This window comes from Fusarium pseudograminearum, chromosome 3 (genome assembly GCF_000303195.2).
Source record: "Fusarium pseudograminearum CS3096 chromosome 3, whole genome shotgun sequence".
Lineage (NCBI taxonomy): Eukaryota > Fungi > Ascomycota > Sordariomycetes > Hypocreales > Nectriaceae > Fusarium > Fusarium pseudograminearum.
Window position 1 is genome coordinate 6,883,257 of NC_031953.1, and position 19,448 is coordinate 6,902,704.

Consider the following 19,448-nt stretch of genomic DNA (forward strand, 5'->3'; position numbering starts at 1 on the left):
TGCTATACTTAAGATGAGATGGCGACCAAATACATACAGCAGTCACTAATGTTCCCATCCATTTATGAAGATCGCCGTAGGAACTCAATGGCAAGACAGCCCGATTAGCCACACTTTGGGTCGCATCGTAGGGTAGGTCATTGCCAAGCTTTCTTGTAAGCGAGCTAATCGGCTGTTGTTCTTAGGCGCTGATCTTTGTCGATTTTCCCGTCCAGTCAGTTGCCTGTCGTCCTAATGGGGCAAGTAGTCCGCTAACAATTCCTGGATATTTGATGAGATGCTATAACGAGATTTTCCAAGAGGGTGGGCAACTGTCCGTACGCAACTCCAAAGATTAATAGCATGTGATAATTCTTTTTCCCGTTCTGCATCGAGCCTTGCCACATAGATACAGATAAGAGTCATAATGCTTAAACGTTGTCCTTAGTCTTCAGTAGTCTATGGACTCCGGTCGACGCGCAGAGCGAACATAGCAACGCCTACCTTGACCTCGCTCCTAGCTTTCCCGGTGCAGCACTAAACATCAGGGGTAGCTCCGATCTGACTACCGAGGGTTATTAAACTATTCTCGACTCGTGACAATCACCCCGCATCATGAACCAGGGTTCATCATGTCGGGGATGCCGGAGCCGAATGGCCCAAGGCGGTAACTTAGTGAATGCGGGGAAATCATGTCTTCGTAAAACGCAAAGATCAACGGTTGTCTAGCCTTATTGGGGAGGCCATCGACTTCCCCAGGTTCTGTCCCCTGCTCTTCGCCATCGTAGTATCGTGACATCAGTGAATGCATACGTCAGGTGTTGTTGAGAATGCACTGGGTCCAAGCAAGTTGCCAAGATGGTCGGTCCGCTCCGGGACGTCCGGTGTTCATGAGCTTAATGGAACATCGGACTATAAGTTCCTCGGACTCGCATCTTGCAAGTTCTGCTAAAGTGCACCCATCGTTTCCGTCTCTTCTTTACACCAATCCACGATGAGACACTTCGTGACCCCCCTTCTGGCACTTGGCTGCCTCATTGGCAATGCCGCAGCAGCATGGCCCAACGGTCCTTTCAAGACTTCCGGTCGATGGATCGTCAATGCCAACAATGAGAAGGTCAAGCTTGCTGGTGCCAACTGGCCTGGCCACGGCGAAGTCATGGTCCCCGAGGGTCTTCAGTACCAGTCCATCAAGGGCGTTCTGTCAGATATCAAGGGCATTGGCATGAACGCCATTCGTCTTACCTACGCCACCGAGATGGTTGATCAGATCTACGCCAACGGTGGTAAGGACATTGATATCAAGACTGCTTTCGAAGAGGGTCTGGGAAAGGAGAATGGTACCATTGTTCTTGCAAAGGTGTTGAAGAACAACCCTACCTTTACTGCCAAGACAACACGTCTTGAGGTAAGTTGCACTACAACATATTAGTCCCAGAGTGAATGCTAATACGTCACAGGTCTACGATGCCATTGCTGCTGAGTGTCTTCGTCAACAGATCTACATCGATCTTGACAACCACATCTCCGAAGGCAAGTGGTGCTGTGGTGGCGAGGATGGAAACACCTGGTGGGGAGATACCCAGTTCGATACAGCCAAGTGGGTTCGAGGCGGTGCCTACATGGCCGCTCACGTATGTATCCTTGTGACACAAAGGAATACACCATACTAACACATAACAGGCTAAGAAGTGGCCCGCCAAGGTAACTCAGTCCCTACGCAACGAGCCTCGTGAGCCCACCAACAACAACAAGCTCCGCGACGCATCATACAACTGGAGTGACCTGTACAAGTACATGCGCCAGGGTGCCGATGCTGTTCACCAGGCTGACCCCAACGCAATCATCGTTATTTCCGGCATGAACTACGATACCTATGTCACCCCTCTCTACAGTGGCGAGAAGATGAAGCCCCGCGGTGAAGTCTTCAACCGCGACGACTTTAAGGGTTACGGAAAGGACAAGCTTGTTCTGGAGATTCACACATACGAGAACAAGGGAACTAGCTGCCCTTCACTGCGCTACAACCTCTACAACAAGGGTTTCCAGGCCATGAACGAGTCTGACCCCAATGTTGCCGAGGTCTTCCCCGTCATGTTGACTGAGTTTGGTCAAGCCATGAACGGAGCGGATTACGAGACTGCTAAGACTTATGTCAGCTGTTTGTCCCAGTATCTCCCTGAGATGCAGGCCAGTTGGTTCATTTGGGTTATCGTTGGTCGATACTACACTCGTCAGGGCATCCAAGAGTTTGACGATTCTTGGGGCATGAAGAAGGCTGATTGGTCTGGCTGGAAGAACGATCAGTACATTGAGACTTATCTCAAGCCCCAAATCAAGGGCACGTTGAGATAGTAATCTCAGTGGGACTAGACTTCGTGTATATAGTTAGAAACTCAATACTGATCACATTTACAACAGCATTGATTGACCGTGAGATTTTCGTAATTTTGGGATTGAATTACGAGACCTTGTAAGCTCAAGAACAATGTCGTAAGTGGCAACTAAAATCATGCTGTCAGATGAGCAATATTCGATTTCTCGGCCAGAGCCTTGTTTGATGAACCCCTGCATGTTTCTCTTCAAAATTTCAGCCGCACCCCACAAATCCCCTCATCCAACTTGCTTTAATCTCCCGTTCGTCTTACTTTGCTCAATTTCGCCAGCACGTATCGCGATGGCGCTCGTGATTCGCGAATCCGGCAACCTGAAGCCGGATATTCGCCTTGCTCAGGCAGTGTCTGAGTTTGAAGCCTTGCTCACATCAGAGCAGAAGTCAACGTTTAGGACTTCACGCGACCGGGCAGTCAGCACAGCACCGACCATGTCAGATGTCATGCGGTTAACGGCCGAAATCGATCTGAAAGCTACTAGTAAACATGGTCGTGGACGTTGCTTTGGGCCAAGAATGACGAATACACTCCAGGCCATTCAGCAGTTTGCAGCTTTGGGGGATATCGTAGTTGGGGGAGGGCAAAACCTCATTGCTTGTGGGGTGTGGGCTGTTGCAAGGATGGCCCTTCATGTGAGACAATAACTGATATTCCCAGACTTTTATACTGACGAAGGTCGACAGGTTATCACTGGGTATTTTACATATCTAGAAAGCTTGTCCCTACTCTTTATGGCCATTGGTCGGAATGCCCCACGCTATCAAGCCATGGCAGCGTTATATCCGAAGTCCAAAAGACTCCAAGGTTTTCTATGCGAGTACTTTACCATCATCACCAAGCTATGTCACCAATCAGTGTTATGGACCAAGAAGTCTGCCATTGGTCGATTCACCTCTACCATCAAAGATCCTCAGATGAAGACCTTCAAGGATGATCTGGAGGTTTGGTCTGCAGCGATAAAAGAAGAGACGAACCTGTTGTTAAACCAGCAGGTTGTGGAGGAAGCAAAGAGGAACTCCATATTTCGCTCTCTTGCCACATTCCGCGCAGACGCCTCTGCTCACCAACGTAAAATTGAGAGATCTACTCGCTTTTTGGATAAATGCTCAAAACATGACTACCGGACTACATGGAAGCAGACTCGCAAGTGTGGAACAACCAGCATGTTGGAAGATTGTCAAGAATACCAGCAGTGGAAAGAAGGATCCAAAACAACCTCGATCCTTTTTCTTGGAAAGCTTGGGGCTGGAAAGTCAGTTTTGCTTGCTAACATTGTTGATGATCTCAATCTGAGGGACAATGCTGTGACTCTCTACTTCTTCGCCAGACACGATAATGAGGAGAGTATGAAGCCTAGGACAATGTTTGGGTGTCTCATGCGCCAGCTTTTAGAGCACATCATGGATGACGACAGCTTTAGTCACCTCTTTACGGAGAACATACCTAGACTTGATCTAGATGATATTATCGATCTTTTCCGTCTGGCCAGACCTAGCGAGGTATCCATCGTGCTTGATGGCCTAGACGAATGTGAGTTGGAAGCTCAACGGACTGTTTTAGGACATCTAGGCGAGATACGAAGATTTGGATACAGAATATGCCTGTCAGTGCGGACACCCGAGGATAGTCCACTTTGGAAAGCGAAATTATTTGGACTCCGCGTTTACATACCAGAAGAGAATCCGGACATTTCCAATTTCATAGAGGCTGAAATCGACCGTAGAGTCGAAGATGGTAGACTTGTTACCCGGGATCCAGACCTGGTCGAAGAAGTCAAGAAAGAGCTGATTGCCGGGGCCTGCGGAATGTAAGTACTGGCATCTCTTCTCCCCTTACATTTGGCTGACTTGTATTAATTCTTCTTTAGGTTTCTTTGGGCCACCTTGCAACTTGACTCCATTTGTGCTGAAGTATCAGACCACGATATCCGAGAAGCCATTCAGGATCTACCCCACGATCTAACAGAGACATTCAGACGTAATCTCTCTAAAGCCAGCCCGCAAGACTCTAAAAGACTCCATGTTCGAATATTCAAATTTCTAGTCAGTGCAAGAGAGCTCTTGACAGCCGAACAACTTCGTCAAGCAGCCAGTGTCACCATCGGACAAACCATATGGAACTCGGACAGAGAGATAACTAGTATTCATCCAGTTCTTAAATTCTGCGGCAGCCTGGTCATGGTCGACGAAGAAGACGATACTGTTCGATTCATCCATCATAGCGCGCGAAGTTTCTGTCTGGAGGGGACGAACTCTGTGACAGATTGGAGTTTCACCCAATTGGAAGCAGACCAGCATATGGCTGAGACTCTGGTCACTTACTTGAGCTGCAACGCCTTTGAGACAAGGCTTTCAAAAGCTGTAGCACCCAAGATCAATGCCAAGGAAATGCCAAAGATAGTGGCAATGAATGCAATGGGCTCTCATCCCATGGGAACAGGTGTTGCTAGCAGGTTACTCCGTTCCAAGTCGAAGCTGAAACGAGATATTGGTCCAGCCTTAGTAAAGGCGAGTGCCAATCGCTCACAGGGAGACCATTTTCCATTTCTGGCCTATGCAAAGAGGCACTGGGTACAACACACTTCTCATCTGGAGGACATTCCCTCTCTGCCGCATTGGCATACCTTGCTTGATCACCCCTCGTTCGGTATCGATCAGAATTACCTCCCAGTTCGTATCTTTATCCCAGACACTTTTCTACTATCAGTAGATCGACTTTTAGGCCAGGCCGAAGCCTCCAAAATGCGGAACATATGGAGACGCCCAACTATAACCAAGCCGATCTCAAGTTTGGTGCCACCTCAGTGGGCTAATATGATTTGGGCTTTATCGAGTGGTCACATTATGCTATTGAAGCATGAGCTGACAAAGTCTCGAGGCGCCCAGAGAATAAAAGCCCATGTCAAGCTGTGGTCTTTACTCAGGCGTGTCAGTATACATGCACCATCAGTCCTTCAAACTGATATGAACTATAACATGGCCCGTTGGCTAAGTCGTATGTTTGTCAATCTCGCGATGGACCATCCAGCCAAACTTTATATTCTTGTGCGGATTCCAGAGTCTGACAGCTTACACACTGAATTAATTCTACGGGCGATAGAGAACTCTGACATTCTTTCTATCAGTGCCCTTATAAGATACGATGAGCTTTATGAAATGAATATTCCGATCATGGATTGGTATGACAAAGATACAGGGACACGGCACGAGGCTGATGTGCCCGAAATTATCCAAGCAGCCTTGGCAATGCCTCCAGATAGGAGGCTGGTGGAATTGATAATTCAAGGTAATGACCGTTGGTTCATCCAACTTCTTCAATGGTTCTGTTTTATGAATCTTTCCAACTTCCAATTGAGTGTAGGTCAGGACCCGCCACTCTCGTTTAGGAGAGCTTTCGACGCGCTGAAACAAGTCGGTGTCTCTGAAAAAAGAATTGGGATCCTGGAGGAGTTATTAGATATTGCTCGTGGCTCGCTGGTCGAGATACAAGGTCTTGAGATACCAAAAGTGGCGGAGTTAGAATAAAGGTCAGTTTAGCATCTGACGAGTAGATCTACAAAGACGGCAATGACCAATAATCTCATTTCACTGCATTTGCATCAGACGGCTACATGTTCATCCCATAGACTGATATGAATGCTTGACATAAAATACGGCAACTTGGATGGGTTGTAAATCATGGGTTCTGAGGATTCATGGTATAAGATGCATGACAACCTAATCCGGCATTACGACTAGCAACTAGTTACGGCACTTGTGGCGATCCGACCTCGATCTCATGGTTTCTCTCTCGATCCTTCAAAGGATTCGATGGTAATGGGAAGGTGAAGTGCCTCGTGTCTAAATTAAGCTGGAGAATTAACGTAATGATGGTTAGCGCAATTTCTATCATTGGTTCATATCCAAGACGTCTCACGGAGCGATCCGAACTTGTCCTGTTATGGTTTAACCGCGGGGGCCATTCTGGACGATAAGCGTTTAGATAAGATAAACCTTGCTTTTCATACAAAAACGAGATTAGAGGAGACCATGATTCTTTGAAAGAATCGTAGGATTTAGCCCTCGTTGCAGCTCAATAAATAGCTATGGTTTATCCAGGCAATTCTTGTAATTTTCATTTTCATTATGCTTAACTCTCAAGTGTGTTGACAAAGTAACAAGAACAGAGTCTGTCTTTCTACTAAATGGATCCTCAACAGAGTCAACCCTGCAAGGGTGCAGCGTACCCAACAAAGTATCGTCGAAACCAACCGCGTTCCAAGAACGGATGTCTTACTTGTCGTAGCAAACGCAAAAAGTGTGACGAGACCAGACCTCGTTGCACATCTTGTATTCGATCTAACCAAACTTGTGTTTGGCCAAGCAAAGATGAACAAGAATCGCCGAGCAACTCGGTTGGCAACACTTCAGATTCGACTAGCTCCACCTCGGAGCGAAAACGATCTCCAAACGAAGACCCACAAGCAGCAATCTCCGACCTCAACCTTGCTATGAAGTCACTGGTATGTTATCTATGCCATGCCTGTTTTGTTAACAGAGCTGACCAATCACCAGTCAACTACTTCAGATACACAGATTTTCCAGAGATTTTTCTTTGACTGGGCTACTTCGGGAAACACATCCGGCGGTTATACAATGAGCTGGTTTGCCAACTTGTTTCAAATCTACACCAACGCAAGCACCGACAGTCTCGTGCACAAATCTATCCACGCCCTGGCCAATGCAAGTTATGGACAAAGATTCAATTCACCTGAAGCATTGACAAAAGGGAACAAATGGTATGGAAGAGCAATCCAGATGTTGAAAGTCAAATTGCTTTCCATTAACGATTCATCATCATACTGTGATGTCGTGTCAGCCATTACTCTGCTCGGTATTTATGAGGTAAGTGTTGTAAGTAATAAAACTGACTGAGGAATGTGGTGGCTGATTAAATGAAGGGTCTAATGCATGAATCTATCGCTCTCGAGGGTTCCTGGGTCTCTCATATGACCGGCGCCTCCACTTTGTTGAGTCTTCGTGGACAAGACAAGATAATAAAGTCCCCAGCCGAGTTTGAAGTTTCAGCAGTCTGCTTCTTGCAAATGGTACGGCCAGAAGTATCCAATCCTAGATATCATACTAACACTCTCACAGATATACGGGAGCTTTCTAAATGGTCAAGCTCCTCCTGTACCATGGACATCGTTAAACAAGCTGGCGTTGCCAAAGTCGCCAGCCTTCTACGCACACATTGAACTCATTTATGAAGCCGCATGCCAATTCGCTGAGTGGAGAACCGCTTTGCTCGATTATGAATCGGATGAGGGTTTAGACAGGTTGTCGGATGTTGCAAGAAAAGCATCTATGTTGGACAAGCGGTTCGAGGAATGGGCCGAAAGTGCGCCCGAATCGTTGAGATACACGACAGATCAGCTACCACTCGAACCTCACCCTGAATGGGTGCAGCCTTTGATCAACAGCCCATGGAGACCTCTCAACTACCATACTTACTCCACATTGATGGTGCAGATAATTTGGAGATTCTACTGGATGGCCCGAGGTATCATCAACCAAGCCCTTCTGTTCACATACGACATCCTCCAAGAACGGAAAGGAACCCCCGATACCAGTATCTCCCACCGAGCCGACATTGAGGACCAGATTCTGTCATTCACCGATCTGTTATGCGAATCTTGCGTATCGACTTTCGTCACTATTTCCAAGGGCGATCCACAGATGGAGGCCGAGAAAGTCCCTACCCTCTTGGGATACCTCATTCTGCAAGTTCTGCCAGCTCTCGGACTGTTCTATGAACAAATCGTTTTCACCAGCGTTGATACGTTTGGTAGAAGAGAATGGGTGGCCAAGATGAGACACTTCCTTCGGGTCAATTTTGGTATAGCAAAGGGTATTACTGCGATACCCCCTTCTCATGTTGGAAAGATTCCGATTCAGACTTGGGGTCTACCAGATGAGTTTCCACGTGGTAGCAAGTAGTCTTACGATAGCAACATGAAGGACTTTTAATAAAAGATTTGAAAAATAAATATTAAATATTAGTAGAGTGATAATTACTTAAGATAAGAAATCACAAATCGATACCCAGTATTACCCCGGCCCAGATACCTCTCCCAGTTTCTACCTTTTCTCATCCAAGTCCCGTTTATACCATTTGTCGAATGTACAGAGTCACGCCAACACTCAAGAACCAACTTCGCTAGCATTGTCGAATGCCAGGAATGGTGTTCCCCAATAACAGATTGCCCAATCCACGCTACTTAGACTAGATACTTGATCCTCGGTATAGAATGGTCACAAGTCACGGTTTGTCTGCAAGATTACCCTATACTTAGCACAAGTGCCTATCATTCATTAATAACACGTTTCCACGATCCCAACGTCCTGATATGAGACCGCGGAGTAGAGACGTCAAACAGTCTATCCGTATATACCCGGACAGAGAATGTACCCGCCACCACTGACCTTGCAGTAACTGATTATCTTGTCATCGCGATGCGGTTGTGGCTGTGACTGCTCAGCCACGCTAATTTTACACGTAACGATCACGCTAAAAAGTAAGACAGAACCTAACACGCAATACGCGTATAGAAATAAAGTTCCGTGCATCCGATTATCCACTACTATACGTCGGAATGTCAGTGTTTCAGAGGAAGCATTGCGCCTGAAAGAACAACTGAATTTATACTGCCGTTTCCACCGTAACATCGCTGATGACTCTGTTCAAAGGCCAGCGTGCCAAGAGATAATCTAATGAACACATGGTTGATGATTAGTACTAAGATTCCACTGTGCCACAATCTCAGCCAACGGAATGTTATTTTTGATGCTGCCGGCGACGATACAATTGCTAGATACGCGTAAAAAGCTACCAGACACCTGGGTACTTCTGATGAGAAAGTACTATTTAAGTCCCAAGTTTGCATATTTTATATGTTTTTATCAATTCTTCATCCTCGTCTTCTTTACTGTCTTACTACTGACATTCTCCCCATTCTCAACCTGTCTAACGCATATTCACTCGACCGCACCGTACCACCGCCAGTTCTGTAATAATTACCTAGTCGACGCCTCTATACGTGTTATCATTTATCATGGGCTTCTTCCAGAGCCGTTTCTTTGAGCCAACATGGAAGAACAAAGTCTTGATTCTTCAAGTCGCTTTTACACTTCTCATCTTCATCTTGGGCATCGCCAAGATTGCCACAAAACCATCCCAAATACCATTCAACCGAATGGATATTGTCGCTATATCAATGGTCAGGCATCCCTATTCTTCACAGTCCAGTCTGTCATTTACTTACACATCTCCAGAGTGCCAAATCAGGGGTCTTCCTTGCCTACGAGATCGTCACCATGAAGGTGAACAAGTTCAAGCGGTTCGCAAGTCTCAAGGCCTACGCCGTACTCAACACCCTTGACGTTGTTTTCTGGGCGGCTGTTATGGGTTTCTCATTTAAAAGTGTCGCCACAATTTGTTCTGGCGCCAACTGCGGTATTGGTGTTGTCATAGGAATGATGGCTATTTTGAACTCGTAAGGAATATGTGTCAGTCGCATTCGACCATTGCTGATTTGTTTCTACAGTGTTATCCACTTCTGGGCCGCTGTTATCGCCTGGATGAACCACAAGCACTACAAGACGTACGGCGTTTCCCGTGGTGACGATGAGGTCAAGCACGGGCGCTCAACCATCGGAGTGTAGATTTTTTAAATTAGATAAACGAGAACGAAAAATATACGAAGAGAGATAACCGTAATCGTATATACTTACGGGGGGGAGCTTTGTGTGGGACCTGATTTAGGTGCTGTGTTTTAAAAATAGTTGAAACCTGTTGGTACAAGCGTCCACATATACGCGTATACGGATCTGACCGACGGTAGCACGGATACCAAACTTCAATATGCACTTGATGGACCAAGCTTGCTAGTCCGACAATTTTTGTGTCTGATCACTGGTAGATTCATATAAATTTTGTCTTGTCCTCCATCAATAATGATATCCTTCTATCTTCACACAATAAGCATACGAACGCCAAAAAATAATCATGTCACCAGCACAGAACCTTGGCTCTGGCTTCCCGCCACAGTATCATGAGCTTGAAGGGAGCACTCCGCAGATCGTGGCTCCACCACAAAATGAGGTGGTGGCAGAGTTGGAAGCAACGACAGCTGGTCGAGGTATGAATGTTTACTCATATCTCTAGATCAAACCCTTATGGCTGACACGACAACAACAGATGACGGCCGTATTGACATTGACCTCAGCTCGCGACTAGTTCGCCGGCTATCGCGACTAGCTCCAATCGAAAAACCGAAAGTGTCATTAGAGCAACCCTCAGGCCTTCCGCCTCCACCAGAGTATTCTGAAACAGGCCAGTCTAGCATTTGTCTCAACATTGTTATCCAAGTTGTCGGCAGTCGAGGCGATGTCCAACCGTTTGTCGCCCTTGGAACAGAACTCCAGCGCCATGGCCATCGAGTCCGACTCGCGACGCACGGCCAGTTCGACAAATTTGTTCGTGATGCTGGTCTTGAATTCTACTCCATTGGCGGCGACCCCGCTGAGCTTATGGCATACATGGTCAAGAACCCAGGTCTGCTTCCCAGCATGAAAACCCTCCGGGGAGGTGAGATTCAGAAGAAGCGAAAAATGGTGAATGAGATGCTTCACAAGTGTTGGGATTCCTGCATTCGCCCGGACGAGTTGACCGGACAGCCATTTGTTGCAGATGCAATCATCGCCAACCCGCCTAGTTTCGCCCATATCCATTGTGCGCAAGCTTTGTCTATCCCTGTACATCTCATGTTCACCATGCCCTGGACTAGCACGAGAGAGTTCTGTCATCCTCTTGCAAACCTAAAAACAAACGGCAGTGAAATGTCGGCAAGCGCTGCAAATTATGTTTCTTACACCTTGGTGGAATGGATGACATGGCAAGGGTAAGTTTCCAACTAGAAGCCTTTCATAGGCGTTACAAATACTGACTATGCGATAGACTTGGTGATGTCATCAACGCATGGAGACACACATTAGACCTCGAGACAATTCCGTTCAGCGAAGGCCCATGTCTAGCCGAGACACTCGGAGTACCTGTTACGTATTGCTGGTCGCCAGCATTAGTCCCCAAACCAACAGACTGGGCTGATAATATTGGTAATATCCCTGAACCTCTTACCCTGTCATGCTTCTGTTCTGACTTTGACAGATGTTTGCGGTTTCTTCTTCCGCGACATGCCATCTTACCAACCCGATGCCGACCTGAAGAAATTTCTTTCCAGTGGACCACCTCCAGTATACATCGGTTTCGGCAGTATCGTGATCGACAATCCCGAGGAGTTGACAGCGACAATCCGTGAAGCTGTGCGTGTAACAGGTACTCGAGCTATTGTATCGCGAGGTTGGAGTAAACTGGGAGGAGGCTCTCCTAGCGACGACAATATTTTCTTTCTTGGCGACTGTCCCCACGAATGGCTGTTCCAGCAAGTCACAGCAGTTGTTCACCACGGTGGTGCTGGTACGACTGCTTGCGGGTTACTCAACGCCAAGCCGACTGCCATCGTCCCGTTCTTCGGAGAGTAAGTTCAATTGGTAGACAGTCTTCATCTGAGTACTAACGTCTTCCAGTCAACCCTTTTGGGGACACATGGTCAATGCCGGTGGTGCTGGCCCAGCTCCGATTCCTTTCAAGAGTCTAAACAAGGACAACCTGGCAGACGCCATACGCTTCTGTCTGACCCCAGAAGCATCTGATTCAGCTCGCAAAATCGCACAGAAAATGTCTCGTGAGGCAGGTGTCAGACGCGCTGTGGCTTCTTTCCACGCCAACTTACCTCTCAACAAAATGCGGTGTGATATGTTACCAAACCAGGCGGCATCATGGACACTGAAGAAGAGCGGGAAGACTCTCAAATTATCCAAAATTGCTGCTGAGATTCTTGTGACGAACAACAGAGTCTCGTGGAAGAGGCTCAAGAGGTATGCTTCTCATTATCATGTATTTGTAACTTCTGCTAACCGTTCATAGTCACCAGTCCCATCCTATCCACATCGAGAATCGACGCTGGGATCCTCTGACTGCAACTCTTGCATCGCTCACCACAACCACTGTGGGAATGATGACCTCAGCGTCAGACATTGTCGTGAAACCGATACAGGCATTCCGCCCTGTGAGCTCAGAAGACTCGAGGCGGACTTCGAGCAGTCACGATTTGTCTGAGAATAATCCCGGCAACCAGCATTCTAGGACTTCTAGCAACACGAATGACGATAACGTCTTTGGAAGACCAGCGGGTCTGACTGTAACTCATCAACTGAACAAGAGCCGCAGCACCAGTGATTTGCATCGGCAACATGGCACTGCTGCCGCCCTAAAAGGCTCCGCCTCTGGCGTTGGTGGCTTCCTCAAGCACTACTCAAAGGGCATGTTCCTGGATCTTCCCTATGCAGTCACCGAAGGGATGCGGAATGCTCCGAAACTATACGGCGGCCAAGCCTACGACCCTGGCGCCGTGACCGATTGGAAGTCTGGCGGTATCGCAGCCGGCAAGAACTTTGCGCACGGAATTGTCGAGGGTATTGGGGGTATAGTCATGGAGCCGATAAGAGGGGGCAAGAAGAATGGTGCGGCTGGAGCAGCAATGGGGGTTGGTATAGGGTTGTTGAATATGACGACCAAAGTGACCTCTGGCGCTGTAGGGCTTGTCGCTATGCCGGGACAAGGTATATATCAGAGTGCAAGGGCTCTGGTTAAGACGGATACGGGCAAGGCTATTGCCGAAGCGAGAAGAACTGAAGGCGTTGGTATTGTTCAAAAGGCCGACAAGAACAAGCGAGGGTGGTATCAAGAGACCGTTATGGAGGCATATGAGGATGCACAATATAGATAAAGCAATTCAGAATTTGACATGAGGTTTCAGCTATCATGAGTTTTAACGAATTATATTGTTGCAGCAACATGCAGGAAAGGCTCAGTCCTAGTTCAAGCCTTGACAAGCCTTCTCTATCAATGTCTTTGTGTCTTCAGGAAGATCTGCATCCTTGAGAGCTGACATCCTTTGTTGCCACGCCTTCCATCTGTCGTCGCAAAAACCTCTCCATTCAGCCTCATCGCGCAGACTGGCACCAGGCTTGGCCATTTTTCCATCGAACTGCTTTCCTTCCTTGGTCGCCGTTGCCAATGAATCGCCAGCGTAGATGAACCAGACCGAAGCGGCTTTCAATAGCTTGGGTGAAGTCTTTTGCGCGATCTCATCGGCAGCGGGATCCTCAATGGCCTCGCGCAAGGTCCAGATGGCGTAGAGAGTAAAGTCATCGACTCCAGCAGCGGTGACACGAGCGAAGAATGCGTTGATGTTAACACAAGCATCTTCGGAATCTTCTTGTGCTGTCGGGGTTTAGTAGGTGTCCGTTGCTTCTAAGATTGTAGTGCAAACATACCGCGGTCGAGTTCATCTCGTGCTGTAGAGCCGAACAAGGGCAGCGCATCCCAGCGCGTCTCCTCCCCCCAAACAACAAACTTCTTGGCCTTGTCGCCGGAGGGTGCAAGTTCCTTTATCGCCTGCATGACTTGCACTAGCTTATCTTGCCGATCATGAGGGGTCTGCTCGGCAGCGGTGAGGATGCCCGACCAGAGGGCATGCAACTCATCCTCGACTTTGGAAGCATCTTCATTCTTCTCAATTGCGGTTATGCAAGAGCTTGTGACTTTCTTCGCAGCATCTTGGACGGTTACACTGTCGTCTGCAAGAATATCCTTGATGTTGTCAGCCATGTTGTGTGTGATGGAACAAAGTGAATGCAGGTCAAAGAAATGAAGGAGTGCGAAAGAGATGCGCTACAATGCGGAGATGTAAGACAAAAGTCCGTACGAGGGCGGCACAACGTATCCGATTTGCTGGTATAAGATGAAATGGTTGCGAATCATTTCTAGTGCATCACACACATGGGATCCGTTGAAACAACCAAATGCCGATCACGGCCCGCTTTTGGTGCGGTATTTTAGTCTTACTGGCCACGACTGACTTGACTATATACCGGACGTCGATCCGTTTTAAGCAGGTGGTGATAGTATTCAGAACTTAATAGATTATACGGCCAATAAGGCTGTAGGATTCAACCACCTGCCTTTTGTTGCTGATAATGTATGTGTTTTGAATCTCCGAGGTTGAGGTGATCTGATAGATAGCCTCAGGGTATCAGAAAAGTTGGTTGCTGAAAGCATAAGAGACGAAATTAGTAGATTAGCTTATGCTACTTAGACTATGCCCTTTAGGCTATTTATTTTTATACACTAAGACTGAGAGGTAAACCTTTTTGTCACCCACTGGGATGAATATACTTTGAGGATTGGGATATATAAAGAGGATGGAAACCGGTGGCAAAGTCATTACTTGTCCTAGCAAGCTGTAATCATTCTTTCATTAGTTGTTAGTTATTCAACAGGCCGTTTCACAAGATGCTCTTCCTCAAGGTATGCGCCCACTCTTAGCAGAAGTCAATATCTCTGTGTAGATAACTGACCTTCAACCAGTCTATCGTCTCTCTCGGAGCCCTCGTTGGCGTTGCTGTTGCCAGCCCCATCGAGAGCCGCCAGTCTGCCACTCGCTGCGGCAGCACCAGCTACTCTGCTGCTCAGGTCAAGGCCGCTGCCAACGCCGCCTGCCAGTACTACCAGAATGATGACACCGCCGGTAGCTCGACTTACCCTCATCAATACAACAACCGAGAGGGCTTTGACTTTCCTGTGAACGGTCCCTACCAGGAGTTCCCTATCCGAACCAGTGGTGTCTACACTGGAGGTATGTTCCGCAGCCTTTTCTTGTGTGTATGTATTCTTGCTGACAATATTTAAGGCTCTCCTGGTGCTGATCGTGTCGTTATCAACACCAACTGTCAATTTGCCGGTGCCATCACACACACTGGTGCCTCAGGAAACAACTTTGTCGGCTGCACGGGTACCAGCTAAACCACCTTCACCGCAATTACATAGTGTTTGTTTTAGCGACGCATTTCTTGTAAATAGTCTCAGCATGATTCTATCATCAGTGAATCACGATTCTGTCAGCAGTGAATCACGATTCAATCAACACTGAATATACATAAAGTCCTATGCTTTACCTTTAAATACCCTTTTGTGAATAGATATGCCTTAGGGTATTAAGAAAGAATGGCCGCTGAGAATATAAGAGACGAAATTAGCAGGCCACTTTATGCTACTAAAACTATAGCCATTAGGCTATTTATTTTTGTAGCCTAAGACTTAGGAGGTCAACTTTCTGCTATCAAGCCGACATGTCCCAACCTAACAATACATACTCCAGCTGTCCAGGTTCATCTTCTTGATAATCTTGCTGAAATCTTCAGAATCTGCAGCAGCACCAGTAGTCGAACAAATTCTCTTCTTGTCACTGGCCTTGACCTTTGGCGCGCCCTTGGGATACTCAATGTTGAACACGGGCTTGCCAGCCTCTATGTATGGCGCATAGAGACCACACTCCTTGTACTGAATGCATTGCTCATTGATACTGAAGGCAACATATGGGAGGACCTGTTCGGTAACATCTCCACCGTTCTTCATACCCATGACCATGTTATACTTTGCCGCTTCCTGGGATAGGAATTTGACGTATGAAATTGTGTCGGCTTCTGTGAGACCGAGACCATTGTCATTTTGCTATGCGATGTCAGTACAGGTCCATAGTTAGTGTTTATGCAACTTACGTAGCCGTCCATGTTGTCAGGATCGATAGCATCACAGCCCTTGTCCGCCGCAACCTTGATCCTCTTGGCCATAATAGCCCGGACCGCCGTACTTCTGATGTTGACCCATTTCTCATCAGGCCAGCCATCCATGGTCTTTCCCAGGTCTTTAGCGCGGAATTCATCCTTGTCATCACGCCAATCTTCCAACGATCCAGCACTGAAGTAGCAAATGACGTGCTTTCCAGCCTTTTGTAGAGCAGAGAATGTGTTCTTGCTATTCTCGACGAGATCTAGGTCGTAGACAGTAACGCTAGGGTCTAGCTTGGTGGCACCACCCTTGGGGATCTTGAAAACTTGAGAGAGGATGATCTCCCATTTCGCGCCGACTTCCGGTACCCAGAGGTCTTTTTGTTTTTTGGGGGTGGTGGGTGCAGCGCGAGGGTTGAGGGCGTCGGCGGAGACTGCCAGGAAGGCGATATTTCGAAATACTGTAGCGAGCTTCATGTTGGGGCTTATGTTGGGAACAGAAAAGAACTAAATGAAGAGAGCCTGAGTTTGGAGAGTTGTGCCGAAGAGATAAATGGTCTTTTAAGGTCATACGAGTGCCACAGCTGAGCTGACGAAATGAGATGAATCCTTCAGGGTCAGACGAGTCCCACCGTCGTGCTGACACCTCTTGGCGACAGTGATCCAGCCCATTCCAGCAATCGTTCCTGGACTAGGACAGACGGGCCGCTCTGGGGCGTCACCTGCAAGGGTCCATTGTCGAGCCGAGACTAGCCAGCATGGAATGTAACGCTCTGTCTAGATCTGTTTTTGACGTGCTGTTGGTGACAGATCGGTGCCACTGGAGAAAGCATGTTGGTCCTCGATGCGCTAAATTGTGCCGACATATGTGACATGCTGACAGTTCTGTATTTTATACAAGGGTCGCGACAAGGTCTTCGATCCTTTCGGGAACTAATTCTCGATGCCACCTAGTGGGTAACAGAAAAATTGGCCTCCTAAGCCTTAGGGTATAGAAACAAGTAGTCTAAGACGCATAGTCTAAGTGGCATAAGCTGCCCTAATAATTTTGTCTCTTATGTTCATAGCCGTCAATTTTTCTGATACCCTGAGGGCCACCACAATTCCAGCACAAGTTGGTCAGCAAATTCCTTATTTTCCGACAGGGTACAATTTAGTTGTCTCTTGGAAGCGATATAGATATGATAGGTCACACAATTTGATGAACAAAGCCCGGAAAGTTCCATCGTAAATGCTCACACAACCGCCCCTCACACACGATTACAAGGTTCTTATCGCAACTGCTCAGTGACCTTCTCACTCAGCTTGACCGACCAGTACATCAGAACCTCATCATACTCAGCAGTATGTTCGTCCTTTCCAGCACCAAACCACGCCTTCTTCAATGCGTCGACTCTCTTATGATCCCCGAGATGGGCTAGCCATCGGACCATGGTCAGATATCCACTGTCGAGCGCTCCAGAAATCCAAGCGTGATGGGGACTCAAGGCCTCTCCGCAGATGGCAAATTTGCCTCCACAAAGAATGTGTTGGAACTCTGGGTACATATACTTGAACTGTCCTGGTCCGAAGAGGGCGAATGCGCCGCCGGTATATGGGTCATGCGACCAGGCGTAAGCGTGGTGAGTGACATACTGGCTTCTGAGAAAGTCGACAGTAATTTTGGGATCACTCTTGGACCAGAGTTTGACCAGGTCCTGCAATGACTGTGTGACCACCGTATCATCAATACAAGGATCCTGCTTGGAGTAATCTGGGATAAGAGCTCCCATGCGTGTCGCGTCTTGTGCCCAGCTGTATGAAACCATGAGCACAGCTGGTTTATCACCGTCATCCCAAGATGGGTAAACAACATTGCTGACCGCGAGATCAGTGCCCGATACACCACCGATGGTTTCGTTGGTCGTGGAAGACTTGTACATGCCCTTCCACCAGCGCGTCTTGAACTTGATGGCCACTTTGCAGGCACGATCATAGCTGAGAGCGCGGATACCAGTGAGGATCTTCTTCTGGTAATCAGGGAGTCCAAAACTGGGGACGAGTCCTGAGATGTCCATGCGCTGTAGAGGGCCCATTGCGGTTGTGTTGAACACCATGTCGTAGCTTTCGGGCTTCTTTGCGCCAGCTAGGGTCACCTCAATCTTGTCGCCTGACTCACTCTCTGACATGGCTACCACTGGTGTGCTGGTCTTGACCTTGAGGGAGATGGGATTGTGAGGGACCCAGTTCTTGTCTTCAATGCATTTGTTCATCTTGTCGGTGACGATGGACATGCCTCCCTCAAGACGCCACCATGGCTTGCCATTAGCAGCTTGAAAGTCACTGTAGTCACAGAGTGACTCGATGAAAGCCTGATCAAAAAGGCCTGTAGACCTATTAACCAAGTTAACGGATGGAAGTGAATGCTAGCTCTTGAACTCACGTCTCGGCAGACTCGGCTTCTTCTGTTTGTTCGTAGGTCAACCTTAATATCGTCAGTACTATTAACTCAAAACAGCAGTTCTGTATACCACTTACTTGGGCTCTGTGTGCATGAGCCAAGCTCTGGTGGAGTAATTGTCATCATCGCCGTCGATCAAAGCTTTAAACTCTTCGTTCCAGTTTTGGCCAAGCTTAGCAATGATATCGGCAATTCTCTTTTCGTAGGCCTTTCCACTATTTGATGTTAGTCCTTGAATCCACTGAAGAGTAGTTGACATACCTCGGAGCATCAGCAGGGTTGTTTGAGTAGTAATGCATTTGTGGCTCGCAACCAGCGTTGAGGACATAAGGTTCCTTGGGAAGCTTCAGTTCCTTGATGAGATTCAGGGTGCTGTGATTTATGTCAGTAAAGGTTCATTGGTGGTGGAGGCTCATCTACTAACGATTGCATGGCTGGGATTTCCGGAATGCGCATCGCTCCGATATCATAGTAGTTGTGAGGAGAGTCCTTCTCGTCGGGGAAGTTGTAGGTGTAACATCGACCACCAATTCGATCAGAGGCTTCATAGATATCCACATTGTTAATCTTGAGATACTTGAGCATCATGGCAAGGTACAGGCCCGTAGCACCAGCGCCGACAATTGCGACACGGCCTTTGTACTCGGGCATTTCCGATAGAGGGTCCCCATCAGATGGGGCTGAATGAGAGAACTTTTTCTGGGGCAGTGGCTCAGAGAATTCTACATCTTCATTGAGCTTGGCGCGCAGCTTGCGAAGGTGCTTGTTGAGGAGGTGCTGGGCATAAGCGATACGAAGACCAGATGGAATCTCTGGGAGTGGTTCCAGTGGAAGTGCAGGGAGATGCTCAGCTCGAGTAGCCATTGTTTCTCACGGTAGGTAATTTCAAAACTTTATTGACTTGAT

At 47.6% G+C, this 19,448-nt stretch overlaps 9 protein-coding genes across 9 annotated transcripts, besides 1 other annotated feature; 6 read left to right on the plus strand and 3 right to left on the minus strand.

Moving 5' to 3' along the window:
- Positions 1 to 973: 973 nt before the first annotated feature.
- FPSE_02835 (uncharacterized protein) lies at positions 974 to 2,334 on the plus strand (the record flags this gene model as incomplete). The annotated part of the gene is made up of 3 exons (XM_009255954.1): positions 974 to 1,387; positions 1,440 to 1,613; positions 1,663 to 2,334. The coding sequence occupies 3 exons, from the start codon at positions 974 to 976 to the stop codon at positions 2,332 to 2,334; spliced, it is 1,260 nt and encodes a 419-aa protein (XP_009254229.1).
- Positions 2,335 to 2,656: 322 nt separating this feature from the next.
- FPSE_02834 (uncharacterized protein) lies at positions 2,657 to 5,896 on the plus strand (the record flags this gene model as incomplete). The annotated part of the gene is made up of 3 exons (XM_009255953.1): positions 2,657 to 3,004; positions 3,056 to 4,179; positions 4,240 to 5,896. The coding sequence occupies 3 exons, from the start codon at positions 2,657 to 2,659 to the stop codon at positions 5,894 to 5,896; spliced, it is 3,129 nt and encodes a 1,042-aa protein (XP_009254228.1).
- Positions 5,897 to 6,496: 600 nt separating this feature from the next.
- FPSE_02833 (uncharacterized protein) lies at positions 6,497 to 8,350 on the plus strand (the record flags this gene model as incomplete). The annotated part of the gene is made up of 4 exons (XM_009255952.1): positions 6,497 to 6,511; positions 6,571 to 6,873; positions 6,926 to 7,255; positions 7,508 to 8,350. The coding sequence occupies 4 exons, from the start codon at positions 6,497 to 6,499 to the stop codon at positions 8,348 to 8,350; spliced, it is 1,491 nt and encodes a 496-aa protein (XP_009254227.1).
- Positions 8,351 to 8,374: 24 nt separating this feature from the next.
- Positions 8,375 to 8,412: a repeat region.
- Positions 8,413 to 9,465: 1,053 nt separating this feature from the next.
- On the plus strand, positions 9,466 to 10,075 carry FPSE_02832 (uncharacterized protein; the record flags this gene model as incomplete). The annotated part of the gene is made up of 3 exons (XM_009255951.1): positions 9,466 to 9,630; positions 9,686 to 9,906; positions 9,958 to 10,075. The coding sequence occupies 3 exons, from the start codon at positions 9,466 to 9,468 to the stop codon at positions 10,073 to 10,075; spliced, it is 504 nt and encodes a 167-aa protein (XP_009254226.1).
- Positions 10,076 to 10,418: 343 nt separating this feature from the next.
- FPSE_02831 (uncharacterized protein) lies at positions 10,419 to 13,260 on the plus strand (the record flags this gene model as incomplete). Its single annotated transcript, XM_009255950.1, has 6 exons — positions 10,419 to 10,551; positions 10,611 to 11,313; positions 11,370 to 11,527; positions 11,580 to 11,949; positions 11,999 to 12,349; positions 12,399 to 13,260. 6 exons carry the CDS (start codon positions 10,419 to 10,421, stop codon positions 13,258 to 13,260), a joined length of 2,577 nt encoding a protein of 858 aa, XP_009254225.1.
- Positions 13,261 to 13,347: 87 nt separating this feature from the next.
- FPSE_02830 (uncharacterized protein) lies at positions 13,348 to 14,144 on the minus strand (the record flags this gene model as incomplete). The annotated part of the gene is made up of 2 exons (XM_009255949.1): positions 13,348 to 13,757; positions 13,811 to 14,144. 2 exons carry the CDS (start codon positions 14,142 to 14,144, stop codon positions 13,348 to 13,350), a joined length of 744 nt encoding a protein of 247 aa, XP_009254224.1.
- Positions 14,145 to 14,828: 684 nt separating this feature from the next.
- On the plus strand, positions 14,829 to 15,338 carry FPSE_02829 (uncharacterized protein; the record flags this gene model as incomplete). The annotated part of the gene is made up of 3 exons (XM_009255948.1): positions 14,829 to 14,843; positions 14,904 to 15,171; positions 15,226 to 15,338. 3 exons carry the CDS (start codon positions 14,829 to 14,831, stop codon positions 15,336 to 15,338), a joined length of 396 nt encoding a protein of 131 aa, XP_009254223.1.
- Positions 15,339 to 15,674: 336 nt separating this feature from the next.
- Positions 15,675 to 16,579, minus strand: FPSE_02828 (uncharacterized protein; the record flags this gene model as incomplete). Its single annotated transcript, XM_009255947.1, has 2 exons — positions 15,675 to 16,046; positions 16,094 to 16,579. The coding sequence occupies 2 exons, from the start codon at positions 16,577 to 16,579 to the stop codon at positions 15,675 to 15,677; spliced, it is 858 nt and encodes a 285-aa protein (XP_009254222.1).
- A 794-nt stretch (positions 16,580 to 17,373) lies between these two features.
- Positions 17,374 to 19,406, minus strand: FPSE_02827 (uncharacterized protein; the record flags this gene model as incomplete). Its single annotated transcript, XM_009255946.1, has 5 exons — positions 17,374 to 18,475; positions 18,525 to 18,566; positions 18,620 to 18,757; positions 18,804 to 18,914; positions 18,967 to 19,406. The coding sequence occupies 5 exons, from the start codon at positions 19,404 to 19,406 to the stop codon at positions 17,374 to 17,376; spliced, it is 1,833 nt and encodes a 610-aa protein (XP_009254221.1).
- Between the last annotated feature and the right edge of the window lie 42 nt (positions 19,407 to 19,448).